This window comes from Lissotriton helveticus, chromosome 6 (genome assembly GCF_964261635.1).
Source record: "Lissotriton helveticus chromosome 6, aLisHel1.1, whole genome shotgun sequence".
Classification (NCBI taxonomy): Eukaryota; Metazoa; Chordata; class Amphibia; order Caudata; family Salamandridae; genus Lissotriton; species Lissotriton helveticus.
In genome coordinates, this window is record NC_136067.1 from 1,379,202,658 (window position 1) to 1,379,221,632 (window position 18,975).

Below are 18,975 nucleotides of genomic sequence, written 5' to 3' on the forward strand. Positions count from 1 at the left end.
TTGAGATGAGTCAGAAAGTTAGGCTAGAAGATATATTGAGAGAAGTGTAGGCTGAGAAATAGGGTAGTGCATTGGAAATGCTAAATTAGAAGATAGTGATAAATATATAGATCCATAAGAGATCCATCTCTCTCCTGCCTGCCCCAGCTAAGATCCTGGAAAAACTGGTGCACGCCCAGCTTGCCAACTATATTGAATCCCATGGGCTCCTGCATGACTCTCAGCACGGCTTTCGATCGGGCCACAGCACGGAGTCGGCCCTTGTTGAAATGGCTGACTCGGTGAGATGGACGCTGGATCGAGGGTCGAGGGCGGTGTTAGTGCTGCTGGATCTCTCAGCAGCATTTGACACCGTCTCTCATAAGATCCTGCTGAGAAGGCTGGGAGACCTGGGTATTGGCGGTACAGTGTTGAGATGGCTCTCTTCCTACCTGGGTGACCGTACTCAGCAGGTATACACCCCTCCCTACACCTCCACCGCTAGACCACTTAAATGGGGAGTTCCACAGGGCTCCTCCCTGAGCCCGCTCTTGTTCAATGTTTACTTTTCCCCCTTGGCTAAACTGATTGCGCAAACTGGGATTAAATCCACCTCCTACGCTGACGACATTCAGTTACTCTTCACCTTTGATACCCCCACTGCCTCTGCCTTCGACCCATTGAAAAACTGTCTAAGAGACATCTCTAGCTGGATGGACTCCAACTCCCTCCGACTCAACGCTGGAAAGACAGAGATTTTGTTTTTTAACTCATCATCCCCTCTTGATTCTAATTTATGGTGGCCGGATGATCTCAGCCATGCCCCCACGCCTAAAGACTCGGTGAGAAACCTGGGAGTGCGCTGGGATAATCATCTCAGTTTCAACGCCCAGGTTCAAACAGTAGCAGCATCCTGTTTTGCTAAGATCAAGACAATTAGACGGCTCATCAACTACCTGCCGATGGACTGCCGTAAGACTGTGGTACAAGCCCTGATAATATCTCACCTGGACTACGCCAACGCACTATATCTTGGCATCACAGCAGGCCTATGCCACAAGTTACAGACTGTCCAGAATGCTGCTGCTCGGCTGGTGGAGAGAATTCCTGCCAGACATCACATCTCCCCACACCTCCGTAAACTCCACTGGCTCCCCATTTCCAAGAGATGTATTTTTAAGGCCATGACCCTGGCTTTCCGGGCCTCCAAGGGCAAAGGCTCGGCCCATCTGAAAAGCACTCTGAGACCGTATGTCAACACCAGGACATTACGCTCAAATTCCCTACTTCTGCTGGAAACCCCTAGATTTAAACGTACTCGCGCCGGAGGGAAAACATTCGAGGTCTGTGCCACTCGGTGTTGGAATAACCTCCCGGTTGCATTACGAGCCTGTCAAACTGAATTAGCATTCCGAAAGTCCCTGAAAACACATCTCTTCCCCATATAATGCCCCATTGGTGCCTAGCCTCTAAGTTCCATGATTTATCAGCGCCGGCACGCCCCATTGGGGCAGCTGTTGCGCTTTACAAAATACACAAATAAATAAGTACATTGAAAGTATATAGGTGCATAAAAGAGGTATGTATATGTATATTAAAGCTATTGATAGAGGTACAGGATGAGAAATAGGGTAGTGCATTGGAGATGTTTTTTCAGGAGAAAAGTAACAGACACACAGATCCAAGTACATGGAGGTACATAAATGCACAATGGAAGTAAGTACGTGTAGACCAAATATGATTTTTTTCAACAACTTAATTATTCTACATGTTTATACAAATCAATACAGAAAGATAGGTACATAACTATAGTGAATATAAATGCTTATATACAGGGCGATATACTGTAAATTTCTGTTTGCTTATGGTGCTAATGTGGGTAAGACTAAATTCTTGAGTAGTTTTCTGAAGATAAGATGGTTGTGGGTGGATCTTATGTTGGGGGGTAATGAGTTCCATAGCTTGGCTGCTTAAACACAGAAGGATGTGCCACCCATGTTTTTTTTCTTGTATCTTGGGATTTTGAGGCGAGATGCCTCTTTAGAGAGGAGGTTCCTTTGTTGAAAGTGTTTGGTGATTATATTCCTGATGAAAAGCGGTCCCATTCCATGTATTGCTTTGTGGGTGATACTAAGTAGCTTGAACGTGGATCTTCGGGCAACCGGTAACCAATGCAGGTCTTTCAATGCAGGTGAGATGTGGTCTTGCAGTTTGATTTCAAGAGTAGCCTGGCAGCTGAGTTCTGAATCCGTTGTAGTCTTTTCATGGTCGTTAAAGGTGATCCGTGGTAGAGGCTATTGGCTTAATAGAGTTTCGACAGAAAAAGGAGACAGTAGCTTGGATTTTGGGTGGAAATCCCAAATGAGGGGAAATTTGTCGCAGGGTTTTTCTAGTGACAAAGCTTGATCTTGCTAGTTTGTCCACTTGGGCATTCATAGATAGTATAGAGTCCTTGGTAATTCCTAGGTTTCTTGCTTCCTTTAATACTTTAGGCGGTGATCCTAGTTCATCAGGCCAGGCGGCTATGTATTCTTCCAAGTCTTCATATACTTTTCAGACAGCACAGCTCAGAAACTGAAAGGTGTAACCTCTGCTCATTGCCAACTATAACTTATGCTGTGAGAAATGCAGTGCATTATTGATATACATTGTACACAGTGCAAAATGCATATAAGCAGACGCACGGTTCTCCGTTGCATTTTTATAACAACTATATTCATGTACAAACATAGCAAAATTCACAGCAAGATCATCCCAACCGCACTTTATTGGCCCTTTTTTTTTTGCAACCTGCCTAGCCCACAAGTGACAAAGAATCAAAAAGAATGAAAAAATACTCTGTTGCTAATAGTCTCTGTGTATCAATTGTTCCAACATCAGATGAGTACACAGTGTTACTTTGTGTTACTGATGCAACTACAATAAACATGTAGCTGAGTAATGTGAAATGAGGGAGCAACAAAATACTCCAAAAGAGGCCAAAACATGAATTGCTTAAAGGTGTATTGAGAGTGATGTAGCAGGGGAAATGTTATTTTGAATGAAGCGCAAAAAAACAGCGAGTGCAGGTATTAGCAAATATATTATTAACTTGAGATGCCCCTTTAATTCACAGGGGCATATTTAAAAAAATGTGCGGGTTACGCCAAATTTGGCAATGCCGCGCTCCAACATTTTTTAAACACAGGGATGTGCCATATTCACAAGAATTACTATCTGTTGATGACTGTCATTAATACATTTGAAATTCATTGCAAAATCAACAATTTGGTACAAATAACGATGGTTTCTTCGACGCGCGTTTCAACACTGGAGGTGTTTTTGTCAGGAAATAACCATCAAACACAAAAATTTCTAAAATCCAAGGCAGTAGAGCAACCTCCAGTTCTTGAGATTATTGTCGCTCAAGCATATAGCTTTAGAGCGAAATCTTGTCCTGAGGTGTAATGCTTCAGAAATGTGGTTGAATATTTAAAAGGGGCAATCGTTGTGTGGAGAGACCTATCCGTGTCACTTACAAACGAACACTGAGTGTGTTTTCATTAGTTACGAAAACAAGCACTCTGGTGTATTCGTTGATAAAACGCATACGGAAAAAATGCGGAAATAAGTAACGGTCCCACAGGGATGCAGTGGTGACGGAGGCACACTGGTGTATTTATGGATAAAACGCATACGGATAAATGTGGAAATGAGTAACGGTCCCACAGAGATGCAGTGGTGACGGAGGCACAGTATGGGAACCTGGGATTGGCTCCTGATAAAAGTGTGCACTCTTTAGGGGCAATTTAAGCCTCCTTGACTCTGTCAGTGTGGGGTCAGTGCCGATTTGACCAAGAAAAAAACAACTTTTGTTTTCTTTAGTCACACTGCTTTTAAAAGCAGTGGGATGGAGCTCCTCCGCCTTGGCGGAGCAGCCCCCACTGAACTCATGATACATTGAATTCTTTATCACATAAATCCATTGTATATCAAAGCAGGCTTTTAAAAAATATTTTAGTCAGGATTCAAAATGCAAGCCAAACCTAATGGCTATATCATTGTTCGTTTAGCTTCCTTAACAAAACTATATTCATTTCATTTCATTTCAAAAATCTTTATTTCGATCACAGATCATAAAAGATACAAAACAAGAGCATACAATTTAAAAACTTATTAAACGTAGTGTGATCCAATATGATAAAATTGATTTAAATGTTGGATAAAACAGTGGGAAAAACCGCTGGTGGAGTCCATTATACCAGTCTTTTCATCATTCGGGTTCGGGTAAACCACAATGCAGTTAAAAATTTTGAAAGTGCAAAAACTACATGAGGGGAGAGATCAGATTTTAGAACTCTATAAGCAGTTTGGAAAGATCTGAATCCCAGGTTCCTGAGCATCGGAACTAGCCAATATTTTCTGCTTCGCTCATAACCCTTACAGAAGAAGACCGCGTGCATGTCGTCCTCCTTCGGGTGAGCACACATTGGGCAAGATGGTACAGTGGAGCACGCTGTCCAGGACGCTGTGAACGAAGCTAGAGGAAGGCATCCATAGCGCCATTGTAAGAACAGTTTCCTTGTTAATGCAGGGGAAATATTGTCCAAAGTTTTTTCGAGGGAATAGGTGTCTTTCATTTTCAGGAATAAATTTGTCAGGGACCCCTCACGAGTGTCGTTGGAGGCTCTGGTGAGCATCATGGCATAGTAGGCACTCGCGAGTACCTTTTTTGAGATCTTCGTGCATGAATTAATAGGATCTGTCCATAATTCCGGGAACCCTATTTCCTCGAACCTTCCCTTGACGTAGGTCAACCAAGGAATCCTCTTTATGTTCCGTATTTCCAGGAATTCCTGGAGTTCCTCTCTATAAGTTGCAAGATCTGGACTGGACCACAAACGCCTCCAAAATTTTAGGGGTTTGAGTCCCAACTCCTCTGTTATGGATTTAATACCCAGGTCTAATCTGAGTGGTAGTAATGGGGTACTCTGGGGAAGGGCAGCTACCTGTCTCAGAAATTTGTTCTCCGTGGACTGTAACTTCGGATGTTGGGTGTAGCCCCACAACTCACCCCCGTAAGTAACCCCTGCCCTAGCTTGTGTTTTGTATATATGAATAATTGGGGTAAGTGGTCGATAGCTTGATTTATTTGCCAGGCGCAAAGTGCCACCCGCCAACTGTGCCAGTTTGATGGTCGCTTTGGCCTGGTGCGACGACCAGGTTAAATGTTCATTTATGGTAATGCCCAAGTATTCGATATTGTGGACCCGTTCTAGTTGGACCATGCCTAGCTTTGGAGGGGCTCTATTTCGGGAGTTAGGATTTAAAATCATGAATTTTGTTTTTTGGGGATTAACTTCCAGTCCCCGCTCAGAGCAGAAGTCTAGGAAGCCATCCAAAATGCGTTGGATCCCCATCGGGGATTTAGACAGCAACAGGGTGTCGTCCGCAAACATAATTGCAGGCACCCTGTTGCCAGTCAGCTTTGGGGCATCAGAGTTAGCAATCCTGTTGAGGTGGGCAACTACCCCGTTCACAAAGATACAAAACAGGGTAGGTGCAAGCACACAACCCTGTCTTACACCTCTGCGAACGGGGAACCTTTCGGTTAGTTTGCCACCTTTGCCACACCTAACGCGGGCATAGTTGTTAGAATGGAGTCTCATCAGAATTGCCAAAATATCCTCTGGGACTTTCAGCTCTTTCATGACGCTCCACAGCCTTGCTCTAGGCACCAAATCAAAGGCGGCGCGTAGGTCTACAAAGATGGTATAGAGACTGCCGCCCTCGATTACCGCTGTTCTCCAGTAGAGCAGTTGTAGCCTGAATATTTGGTCTGTGGTGGATACACCCTCCCGGAATCCTGCCTGGTATGGGGACAGGATATCCATTTCTTGGATCCACGCTTGCAAACGATTTAAAATCAGTTTGCCAAAAAGTTTTTGGGATATATCTATCAGACTGATAGGACGATAGTTGGATGGGAGCAGAGGGGATCCCTTTTTATAAATTGGGACTACCTCTGCTCCCATCCAAGTATCGGGCACAGTCATTCCCCCCTGGATAGCATTAAATATGATTGTGAGGTACGGTCCCCAAATCCCTGGTTCCTGTTTGAACAGGTCCCCCGGGACCCCATCCAATCCCGGGGCTTTTCCAGCAGCTAGACCTTTGATGGCCACCCTCACCTCTTTTTCGGTGAATAAGGCCCCCGAAGGGGTAGGTGTAATCGAAAGTCTCTCGCTACTAGGATCCCCACCTCCCTCTGCATACAGCGCTTCAAAATGGGCCTGCCATACTGAGGGGGCTATGTTGGGCTCTAATGCTGGAGATAACTCAATCGTGCCATTCGCTACTACCCGCCAAAATTTGCGTGAGTCTCTGGTTGATAGTGCTTTCACAAGATTCTCCCAATAATCGTGGTCCCATTCCGCCTTAGCATTCACTAGGAGGGACTTGTACTTGTTTCTCCTGTCACGGATTTCTTCCCTGCTAAGGCGTCCCTTGATGGCAGATAGCAAATGGGCCTTAGCCTTCCTACATGTGGCATTATACCAAGAGGTCTTTGGCTTATAACCCTTCCTTTTCGTAGAGGATGTGAACAAGTCTTGTTCAAGGGAGTCTGAAATGTTTTTATGTATTGCTGCTAGTTCTCCTCTGGTGACTTCATCTAGGTCTTTAATGCCTAGGTCGAAGGCACACTCTAGTAATGGGATTAGCCTTTCATAGAGGCAGGGTATTTTGTCTATACTGCTAGTCAGCTTCTCCCACTTGACTTTCCTACGATTATTTTCAAGTAGGAGGCCAGACCTGACACTGCCAGATCCCTGTAATAGGTCCTGGTTCCTAGGGAGGGAATAAGTCAGTTCCAGTGAGTTATGGTCACTGTCCGTTCTTGGGCACACTATGAAGTCGATTATTGCTGGCCACATGAAAGTTTTAACCATAATATAATCTAGTCGGGATTCACTGCCGGGTTTGTTGTAAGTCGGGTTACTTGGTATATCCGAATTACAACGCCCATTGCATGCCCTGAGACCAAGATTGAGAGTAAGGGCGTTTATTTGTAGGGCTAGGGGAGTCCAAGCCCTTGGAGGTGGTGCCGCCGACTCAGGTATGAGCCAGCTGGAGTCTTCATCTAGGGAGGGACCATCGCGTAATCCGGGCAGAGGTTCATAGTGGGAGTTAAAATCGCCCCCAACTAGACAAGGGAGATCACACGGGATGCCCTCTAAAAACCTAGCTAACTCGTCTATAGTGGGTGACTCATTGTGCATTTTGGTCGGCCTAGAGTAGATGTTAATAACTAGGAGCTTCGATGCGTCAGGCCATTCTAGTAGGACGGCCAACAGATCGTCGGAAGCGGTCTCCAAATCGGAGGCTTGGCAGCCTAGATCCGTTGCTATCCCTGTCATTAATCCCCCAGATGGTCTCCCCTTTCCCCCCCACTTAGCTGTTTTGGAGAAAGAAGCAAAGCCAGGTAGGTCTATTGCTTCTCGCGCCCAGGTTTCTTGTAAAAGTATTAAGTTTTTGGAACTAAGATAGGAGCCCCACTCTGGGCAATCTAATTTACTAGAGAGCCCAGCCACATTCCACGAAATTACAGTTATGTGTGGTACTTGAGCGCGTGGCGGGCTCACAGCCATATCGTTGGGCTCCTGATGGGCCTTATAAGTTGTAGAGGGATGTGGGAAGCCCGATGGGCTAGTAGCAGTTGGTGGGGAAGGATTTGTCATGGCTGACGTCTGGATCGGTTCATCTAAGCTTGTTGTCAATGTATCCTTCAGTGTATATATATTCGTATCGGGTGTGGAAACTGTCAGTGAATTGGTGATGGTTGGGGAGGTTGCGGAGGCAACGTTCCCCTCTCCAGCCACCTGTCAATCTACCATATCTAGATTACTGTATCGATTTTGTATTGGTAGATAGGCAGGATAGTGAGTTCTGTATGGTCCGGGAATTCCCCTCCTATAATCAACACCCCCCCTCCTCCTCCTAGTGACAGTTTCCCACCCAGCCTCATCTCCGTAACCAGAGAAGTGCTCAATTGGCCTCCCCCTGTGTGAAGGGTAATTGTTGGTCTCTCTGTGACAATTTTCCCATCCCTCCAAAAGCTCTTGGTGGTGTCCCCACCTGTGATCCTCAGAGTTGTATAGATTGGAGGGGTAGAAAAATGAGAGGGGGAGTGTTTGGATGATGTTACCGAAGTCCTCATCAGTAGCACAGGAGCAGATATATGCGGCTGTATTGGGGTCTCTAAAGGAGACCAAAATGCAATCTCCTCTAATGGATTTCCTAGTATGCCCCACCCATGCTACTCTCTTAGTTGTGGAAATGTCACTCGCTGTACCTCTCGGGAGAGGTCTATTTACCGAGAGCCAGTTTATTACTTTGTTCTTAAGAGAGGTGTGTGTTTCGAATGTGGGGGGGTCAAGTTCCGGGACCCCAGCCAGAACTACGGTGTAGGGGGCGGCTTCTGGCGGGAGATTTACAAACTGTAATTTTCGTTTGGTATGTGGCTTCTCTCCCTCGAGTGGGGGATCATGCTTAGTTTTAGTCAATGGCGTAGGATTTGGTTTTGATGAAGAGGCAGGTTTGGGAGTAGCAGTATTTGGTTTCTGTGAGGGTGTCGGGGCTTTGTGTGCAACTGTGGATTGTGATGCATTGTTTTTTGCAGGTTGTATGAGTTTAGGTTTTGGGTCTAATGATTTGTTATTCAATACAGCCTGCAAATTGTTACCATTAGAAGGTTTAGAGCCTGTACTCTCCTTTGATATCTTGATCATATTGCTATCAGTTTTCCTAGCATCAGCTAGTTGTACAGTTGCCTTTTCGATACTCACTAACCTTGCTTCTATCTTAATCATTCTCGCCTCCAGTGGACTTAATAGGGTCCTGAGCAGTGATCCTATATCCTCCAAGGTGATGTCATCTGAGGAGGTATCTAGTTGAACATTGGCAGTAGATTGTGAGGGTGGGGTTAATTTGGGTGGTCTGGAAGTAATTGGCGTTACTGATCTTACCCCTTGCCTCTAGTTTGTTTTGATTTAGGGGTTTTGTGCCTAAGTTCTTCTTGGATTTGAGGCCCTTGCTTCTTTTTAGGGATGGCCCCCTCTCTGGCTCCCTTGTTGTTGTCGCTAATAGATTCTATGGTTGGAGCTACCTCTGTGTTCTGTGATGGTATAGGCTGGGTGTTTTGGGTGTTGGGTAGAACCATCAGGCTCATGTCCTCTAGGTCGCTTGGAACATCTATAGTGGATTCTGGATTGGTGAATGAAGTGTCCGCGGGGTGGCTTGGTACCTGTTCAGAGCTATGCCTAATAGTCCTGCCCAAACTATTTTCAGGCGTTCTAGCTAGTGCCATAGGCCCCATAGATGATCTCCTTACCCAGTCAATTTCTTGTGAAATTCTTCGCTCCAGGACTTGGATCTCTTCAATCAGGAGTGAGCCAGCCTTGGCAAAGTAGGTGTCAATAGGGCCTATGACCGCTCCGGCTGCAGCAAGGGAGGATGTTTTGCTTCTTGTTTCCCGTGTGCACATTGCTCAAGGTAACAGTAGTCTTGGTGTGACAGGCAAAGAGAGGGGGCCCGGACCGGACTCTCCCGTTCTCGAACGGCCTCAAACGGCCCGCTCTTAGCCCGGTCTTCGCCCCGGCCTGCGTCCCGCGTGCGTCCCGCGATGCGGGAGTGCCCGAGACAGGAAATACGAGGAGGCTGTGGGCGTGTCCGCCGGGGGAAGAGGCACCAGCTGTGGACAGCAGAGGCTGCTGGACCTCGCAGTCCCCCGGTAGGCTCAACGCGTTGCTGGGAGTTGTGGTCGCTCACCCGGCCTGTCCTTTGCTGGGAGCGCGTGTGCTCTCTGCCGACTGCAGAGCCGCTCACACCAGCGGGGGACCGGCCCGTCAAACAGCTGAGCGGCACCCGCGCAGCGGGTGTCGTGAAAGGTGAAGGGCAAAGTAGGAGAGGTCGTCAGGGAGAAACAGCAGTCTCTAGCACTCCTTGGCGCAGTGTAGATCTGCCTGGAAGCACCCAGCAAAGCCGGTTCAACAGTGATTTAATTAACTGGAGGCTGTGGGCGTGTCCGCCGGGGGAAGAGGCACCAGCTGTGGACAGCAGAGGCTGCTGGACCTCGCAGTCCCCCGGTAGGCTCAACGCGTTGCTGGGAGTTGTGGTCGCTCACCCGGCCTGTCCTTTGCTGGGAGCGCGTGTGCTCTCTGCCGACTGCAGAGCCGCTCACACCAGCGGGGGACCGGCCCGTCAAACAGCTGAGCGGCACCCGCGCAGCGGGTGTCGCGAAAGGTGAAGGGCAAAGTAGGAGAGGTCGTCAGGGAGAAACAGCAGTCTCTAGCACTCCTTGGCGCAGTGTAGATCCGCCTGGAAGCACCCAGCAAAGCCGGTTCAACAGTGATTTAATTAACTGGAGGCTGTGGGCGTGTCCGCCGGGGGAAGAGGCACCAGCTGTGGACAGCAGAGGCTGCTGGACCTCGCAGTCCCCCGGTAGGCTCAACGCGTTGCTGGGAGTTGTGGTCGCTCACCCGGCCTGTCCTTTGCTGGGAGCGCGTGTGCTCTCTGCCGACTGCAGAGCCGCTCACACCAGCGGGGGACCGGCCCGTCAAACAGCTGAGCGGCACCCGCGCAGCGGGTGTCGCGAAAGGTGAAGGGCAAAGTAGGAGAGGTCGTCAGGGAGAAACAGCAGTCTCTAGCACTCCTTGGCGCAGTGTAGATCCGCCTGGAATAAGTAACGGTCCCACAGGGATGCAGTGGTGACGGAGGCACACTGGTGTATTTATGGATAAAACGCATACGGATAAATGTGGAAATGAGTAACGGTCCCACAGAGATGCAGTGGTGACGGAGGCACAGTATGGGAACCTGGGATTGGCTCCTGATAAAAGTGTGCACTCTTTAGGGGCAATTTAAGCCTCCTTGACTCTGTCAGTGTGGGGTCAGTGCCGATTTGACCAAGAAAAAAACAACTTTTGTTTTCTTTAGTCACACTGCTTTTAAAAGCAGTGGGATGGAGCTCCTCCGCCTTGGCGGAGCAGCCCCCACTGAACTCATGATACATTGAATTCTTTATCACATAAATCCATTGTATATCAAAGCAGGCTTTTAAAAAATATTTTAGTCAGGATTCAAAATGCAAGCCAAACCTAATGGCTATATCATTGTTCGTTTAGCTTCCTTAACAAAACTATATTCAAATGGGCTGGAAAAATAAGCATTGCTATTAAATGTATCATTCCTAATGACTATGATGAATATCCATAGTCTGTGATCAGCTTACTTCTCAGGTAGAGTTTCCATGGGACTCTAGAACAAGTATAAGAGATACATTTTCTGTCTTCCGGAAGGGAGTGTGGTATATGGTGGTCCCTCGATTGGATCCTCCAGTGTTGAATGATTGACTGATGCCCTCTTTTTGTATCCTCACAGAAGCCGCTGGGATCTGCACAGGATAAAATCCAAAATAGATGTCTTGTTCCTTATGGTGGCCAACCTGAAAGGGTAAGTGGAAGGGGTGTGAGTGAATGGGGGATGCGAGTAATTAACAAACTGTCACTATTGTCCTCTGCTAGTACACCCACTATAAGCTCAATGTCATCCTTAGTCCCTGGGTCATGCTTCATAACAAAAGGCCCTAGTTTCCAAAGTTATCATTTGCATGCGCCCTCCACATGGCTTCAATGCATTTTTATTATCAAATCAAATTCAAATTTAAAAAACATTATTTTCCCCAGATCATCCTCCTATCTACTAGCTAGCACATTCCCTGTAGATGTCACATTGATCCTTCCTAACCATATAGGCATGCTTCATACTTAGGCCATGCCTCTCACTGCTCCTTGTTAGCCAACTACTACCTTTTCCTGTTTTTTCCCGTCATTTATGGATGTAAGGTACAGTTATCCCTCTCCAAATCCTCTCTCATCTAACGCGCCTTATTCCTCACATCTTCACCAAAATGGATGTAGAATAGAACAGATTAATCAAACAGCAACTATTGGTGATGGTGACTCTGAGGTCCATTTTACCATCAAGAGAGGATATTTGTACCATAAATCTACAGAATGTATATTTGGAAAACCAGGCTCCTGAGCACTCAAGAGGATTTCTCAGATCTAGATTGGTCACAGAGCATTAATTGAAAGTTCTCTCTTTTGGCCTGTGATTGACGCTTACAGTCCTCTTGATAGAGACAGTGCATGTACTTGTGAAAGGATTCAGGGCCCGATTCACAGAATGAACTTAAGACTCAATCCTGAACTTACTACTATTTTGGTATTCACAGAATGCACTTACTACTTTTAGCATTCACAGAATAAACTTACTACTTTTGGTATTCACAAAAGTTAGGATTTTGTCTTAAGTTTGTCTTAAGACAAACTTAAGACAGACTTAAGATAGACTTAAGGCAGACTTAAGACAAACTTAAGACAGACCTAAGACAGACTTAAGACAAAATCCTAGCTTAAGTCTGTCTTAAGTCTGTCTTAAGTCTTTCTTAAGTTTGTCTTAAGACAAACTTAAGACAAAATCCTAACTTCTGTGAATACCAAAAGTAGTAAGTGCATTCTGTGAATACCAAAATAGTAGTACGTTTAGGATTGAGTCTTAAGTTCATTCTGTGAATGCCAAAAGTAGTAAGTGCATTCTGTGAATACCAAAATAGTGGCAAGTTTAGGATTTAGTCTTAAATTCATTCTGTGAATCGGGCCCACCTTATCTACAATGTCAAACTGGCTGTCTATTTTGAAAAAAAAGATCAAGCAAAACGTTCTAGTGCACCCTAATGTGCCTGGGTTGTCATTGACTTGTGATCTCTAATAATACCACCACCATTTGAAGCACTGTTAAAGATGTTCTTTTTGAAAACATTACAATTGCATATCAACAGTTTAAAAGATAATGAAGCATAGTGCCATAGATATAATAACCCTCCTATGACCCTATTACATAGAGGGCGCTCTTATCCTTTCAGTAGGTGTGCCGTGCGCAAACAGGAAAAGTGTGCTCTTTTATGAAGGGACAGCGGCGAACTTGTGGTGCAGTGGGGGCAGCACATTCAAGTGAAATACAGAGTAGCTGTTTAAACGTTGCTCCCTGTTTCACTATGCAGGTGGCAACCCACCTGCACTTTTAAGAGGGATTATATATCCCTTTGTAGAGAGCCCCTTGAAGGCGGGTGCCTTGCAAGGGGTTGACTGGGAGGGGCCCTTAGGAGAGTGTGCCACTGTTTTGTGGCGCACTTTCAGTGTGCCTCCTGACAGCTTCTTTGCCTTTGCGTCTGTGTACATAATGCAGTATCGGTACAAAGATAAAGAGATTCCCTCATTTGCATGGGGTCCACACCCCAATACATATGAGGGATCGCCCTCTAGAGATAGCACTGTCGCTACATTTACGCAGGTATTATGGAAGGAACCGAGCAAGCATCTGCAGCCCCTTATGAAATACCAAATTGCCCTGGGGGTGCACAAAGCGTGTGTGCAAGCCCGTTGCACCAAGGGGCTGCTTTATGTAACACGGCTCATGGTAGTAATAATCCAAAACCGATAAATATATATGCAGATAAGCATTTAGTTTCCCACAATTGAATTAAGCTGCTAAATTAAGTTAAAAAACACAGAGTAGTCAAATTCAGAGAGCATGGAACACAGCAAAGACCTGAGTTTGACAGAACAGCATAAACGAAATATAAGTATTTATTGCAAAGGCCCCAAAGTGTTTAAAAATGAGAAATTCTGATTGAGCATATATAAGTAAAGTATTAACAATTGTGGAGGAGAAAGAACTGTATCTTTGCCCCAAAACTAAGGTAAAATGTGGGTAGGAGGTATATGGGAGGACTATTGAGGGGAACAGGAGGGAAGGTAAGAAACGGATAGAATAGGTGTGAACAGGGCTTTAAGTGGGACGAAAAAGCTGGGGGGTCTCTCATAGGGGTGTGATTGCCGTAATTAAGGGCGTGGCTTGAAACACTTAAGCTAAAAATCTGTGCTCAGCATAGTGTGCTGCCCCACTGGTATTTTGCTGCTTCTGTCCATTCATCCAGATATATAACACAACAAGTAGCATTACACCTACAACAAGCCAGGACTATTGACATTGTCAATGGTTGTAAATTGCATAAGATAAATCACCAACAACTATGACTTTGTTGTATATAATATTGAAAATGCTACTGATCTTGTGGGTGAGGTTGTGGCGTAAGTCTAGAGCTGCCGACTTTAGAGCTGAGAAAGTGGGTTTGAGCCTGACATCGGCTCCATATCCTCTGATTCAACAAATGAATATGTCCTTGTGTAATGTAACTGGTACTCATGTTTAGTTTAGTTTATTTGATTCAGTTCTCTTGCGAGAACAACACATTTTTAGCAATAAAATTACAATTTTGGTTTTAAAATTATCTATCTAATACAATTTTAAATGATTTAAAAAAGTTATACACTTCGATACACACAAATTCATTGGGTGGAGCGTTGCAAAGGGTAATCAAATTCTGAACAGAATTTATATTACATTTGATTTTGATCGGTGTTATGTATCTGTTCCTGGCAGCGACAATAGTCGGATTTGGACAGGCAAAGAGAACATGTTCCAGATCTTGCACCCCACCTTTACATAAGTCACAGAGGTTAGACCCTCCTCCTTTTAACAACCATTTAATAGTGTATGATCTTAGGGGTAGTATCCCAAGTCGTAGTAGAATAATACTTCGCCTGACTCCATGATTTAGATTGTTGCGTTTTTTCAAAAACGATTGTGTCCGCGTACTGATTGTATGTTGAGAGGACAGAGCAATATTGCTTGCGAGGGTCATGCTTAACCTGGGGGTAAGATGCTTCAGGCATAGTTTCAGTTGGGCTGGTGACCAAGATTTTAGCATATCCAAAGTCACAGATGATAATTTGAAAGCTCTGCATAAGTTTTTTAAAAACACATACTTCGGAGAGTCTGGGTCAAATGTTTCAGTTTTTAACAGAGCTTGTAAAGTTCCTTGATCAGCATGGACCAGGTTATATGCCCATCTAATTATATTTGTGATCCCTCTGGAAAAAGAGCTGACTAATGATAGTTCGAGCCGGAGAGCTTGAACCGGCACAGCTTGCGGCATCCTGGTTAGTTTCCGCAGGATTTTCCCTTCTTTGATATCAATTTGTTTCCATTCATTGATTGGAATATGTTCTATTGCATATGATAGAACGGCTGGAATTTTAGAGCTATAGACCTGTAACAAAGAAGAGAAGTGTCTTTGACCGGTGGAGGTATATAATCTTTGGAGGGCTCCTAGATGGACGTCTGCTTTTCGACCCATTTTTTGCAAGTGAGGCGGGTTGTGCAGGGACTGGGTGAAAATTCTCCCGAGATATATATATTCTTTTACAATTTCTTGTGGATTTCCCCCCCAGCGTCCAGTTATATTTGACATGATTCTTCTTTCCTGTGAATGGTACTATTTTTGTTTTGGTGACATTTGGGATTAAATGATTTTCTCCAGTATATTTGGTAAGTGCCAACAGATTTCTTTGGAGCCCAAATGGGGTCAGGTCTAGAATCACTACGTCATCTGCGTACATCAAACAGTGGATTTTAAAATTTGCAATCTTAGGTCAAAAATTATTTACCTGATTAAGGTTTTCCGGTAGGTCGCTCAGATATAAGGAAAACAGCAAGGGAGCTAATAGGCATCCTTGACGCAGACCATTTAAAGTTGGTATTGGACTTGTAAGGCCCTTCTCTCTCCCCATTTGGACTTGGCACCATGTCCCAGAGTGCAATGAGATTATTAGGTGAAGAAGATTTTGAGGGATTCCCATTTGCTGCAGTTTTTTCCAAAGTTTGTCTCGGTCAACCCTATCAAATGCGGTTGTAAAATCAACGAAGGCTGCATACACTGCCTGCGACTTTCTGATCACGTATTTTTCTAGTAGTGTTTGGAGTACTGCGATGTAATCTGTCACCAAATGTTTGGAACTTAACCCGGCTTGGTTAAGTGGAATAGAGCCGGTAGAGAAGGCCCACTCTTTTAGATGGTCTAGAACAGCAGCGGCAAAAATCTTCCCGGTTGCGTCCAGAAGAGCGATCTGGCAGTAATTGCTTGGGAGCGGCCTGGAGCCTTTCTTGTGTATTGGAATAACAATGCTTCCTTTCCAGGACTTTGGGTTTTTTCCTGTTCTATATATTTATTTAAAGAGGCATGCTAAAAGCTGACTCCATTCCTTTGGGTTGTTTTTTAGGACCGTAATTAGAATTTGGTATGGACCCATTGCAGCCGATGGTCTTGCCTTTTTTATGTAGTATGTGAGGTATGAAAGTTCCTATTTTTTGCCTTCGTGTAATGGCAGTGTTTATCGTGGAATATCTTATTGGGCAGAGGATTATCTAAAAAATTCCCTAGAGTGTCATTGTAGATCAGGTTACTTGGTAGCACATTTCGAAAGCGTTCTTTTACGCTTTTAGAGGGAAAGCGTTGTTTATGGGACATTTAACATGACAGATACAGAAGGTGTTTAACGTTGTCTGTTGAAATAACTTCACAGCATGCTAATGACAATTCTTTTGTTGTTTAACATTTTTAGAAAAGAACCCCTGACGAAGGGCCAGTCAGGCCCGAAATACATTGGGTCAAGCGTTTTCACAGTTGCTAAATGTACTGGGAATTTCGACATGCTGTATACAATAAAAATCATGGAACATTGATTAAACGGGCTTACGATGATTCTTTCATCTTACATGGTGTGTTGCATCCTGGGACTGATATTACCCATATCAGCGATGGCTATGTTATTTACAGTACATTGCCAGTGTGTGCTAACATGTCCCTCAAGCTCTTTATTTTTCTGTGGGAGAACACGAGTTTAGGCATAGACAAATTTCCACTATTTGGAATACGCCAGTGTTTCTGGATAATTTGGGAGACCAGATTAGAAGCTACGCTATAGGTTGTGATACAGATAGGTTGTGATTCTTGATTTTTCTGTATAGAGCGTGTTTCCAGCAGGGCATCTCTATGGTTGTTTATGGTTGGTTAATGCTCATTTTTTAGCTTGGGCCACCATTTATCTGGGTAGTTCCTGGATATCAATTTTTCAGTTAGTTGTTCTGCTTGTTTCCTGCAGTCTTTTTGTTCGGTACAATACCTGATACTCAGTGTTGGACTTGGCCTTTTCCCCCCAAAATTTTTCGCTTTTGACCCCCTCATCTAGATTGTCTCCCCCATGGGATTAAACCTGTATAGGCCATGAGTGGTGTGAGACACCTTGTGAAAATGTAATTACCTGAAGTAATGTGAGCACTTGTAAAATCCCCCATTTTAAAACTGCACCTGATTGAAATGTATTGTATTTAAAATGGATGCCATGGCCCTGGGTTTTGCCACTGGACTGACATAGGTCAGCGGTCTAGATAATATTACCCAGCTACCCCTAGCTTTCGGAGGGAAAGCCTTGTGGTAAATAAATAAATAATACCTCTATTTTTGACTAGACATACAATAACAGATAGCTCAATAAATAAGAGTCAAGATTCGAGGTAGCTGGAGTTTGCAGGTTTTAATACAGGATAAAGGACAGGAACAGGACAACCCGCACGGGAATAGGATGGCAGGGCCCGGCAGCTGCCGGGGCAGGATCTGGGAGCATAAGGGATAACTTTTAATAACAGTGCACAAGTATATATAGTTAAACAAAATACATAGCATTCAGTACAGTAGGCGTAGCAGTGGGCGGGGTTTGTAGCAGTCGCGAAAGATAAGGCAGAAAGTGGGTGTAACAAGAGGCGTGTACATAGACATGTGATGTAAACGTAACAGAATATGTCATAAATGGGGCGGAAACATGGAGGGGGCTACCTAAGGAGCCGGGACCTCTAACCTAGTGGTGCGCGCAAACTGATAATGACGTGTTACTAGGAGGAACTGGGGGCTATGACTTCTGCGCTAGAAGGAGAGACTGAAGTCTGGAGAGTCAGAGCGACATGTACCTAAACACTATCTAGTATCTGATGTTTAGAGAACATGTTGATAGAATCCAAAAGTTATCAGGGTAAAGGCTAACAGACTCTAAGACTGATGCATGCATAATTCTACATGTAGTGCGTGTTGAGGAATGTTAAATGACCATTAATACAGTATTTCTCTTACATGGAGACGTAAAGGCTAGACCATGACGGAAACTATTGATGCGATTCAGTAGCTTAGGAATGCAGGGAAGGAGAGCTGGACTGATAACTAGAATCATAACATACTCTTGGCAGACTGGCAGGCAGAGCCAGGCCGAGCCGGGCACTGTGAGGCATGAAGTAAGTGAAGGGTCAGGGATACAGGTGGGGGCTGTATCGCTCCTCGGAGAGGGTTCAGAAGACAGGAGCTGAATCTGAGTCCGGGCCCTTTTGAGGCCTAGAAACGGGGATTTTACAATGAAATAACGTGCACACTGAGAAACGTGGCAACGTAACTTTACATAGGCCTAATACTCGTAGCTTTCACGAGAACTGGAAACTGGCATACTAGAGGTGGACACAACTGTAATTGCGTCTTCAATCGATCATAAGGAATACATATGCATATTAATCATGCACATATAACATAAGATGGGGAACACGTAGGGACACAGAACATGGCAAAATTTACTTTTCCACATTCCCTCCTTGTCACTACGTTTCCATCAGGAAACATCAATATTCATGATACCATCTATCATTTCATACAGTATCATTTGCTCGTCTCGAATTGTCTTGGGACGGGATTTAGGACGGGACTTGGGAATACAGGATGTAGCACAAATGCCGCAAATCGCAGGGCCACATTGTATACAGAGGCAGCAACTGAATATGATCGCTACTGCAATACCTAGAAAGGACAATACTTTACATCCCCAGGCAGATATAATACTCCAAAACCAACCGGACCATGTCCAGGTGCCTGGATTCTGGTGTAACTGATGGGCAATTTTATGAAGTCTGGTTATAGCTGAATAAACAGACGGCGCGTTATTAGGAATGAAAATGCAG

General features: G+C 44.8%; 1 protein-coding gene across 1 annotated transcript in view; it reads left to right on the forward strand.

The window, feature by feature from the left end:
- Positions 1 to 18,975, forward strand: part of LOC144763500 (uncharacterized) — a 236,880-nt gene that overhangs the window by 51,957 nt on the left and 165,948 nt on the right. Inside the window, exon 9 of the mRNA XM_078649146.1 lies at positions 11,398 to 11,469. Within this exon, the coding sequence (XP_078505272.1) occupies positions 11,398 to 11,469 (72 nt within the window). The remainder of the gene's footprint in view (positions 1 to 11,397; positions 11,470 to 18,975) is intronic.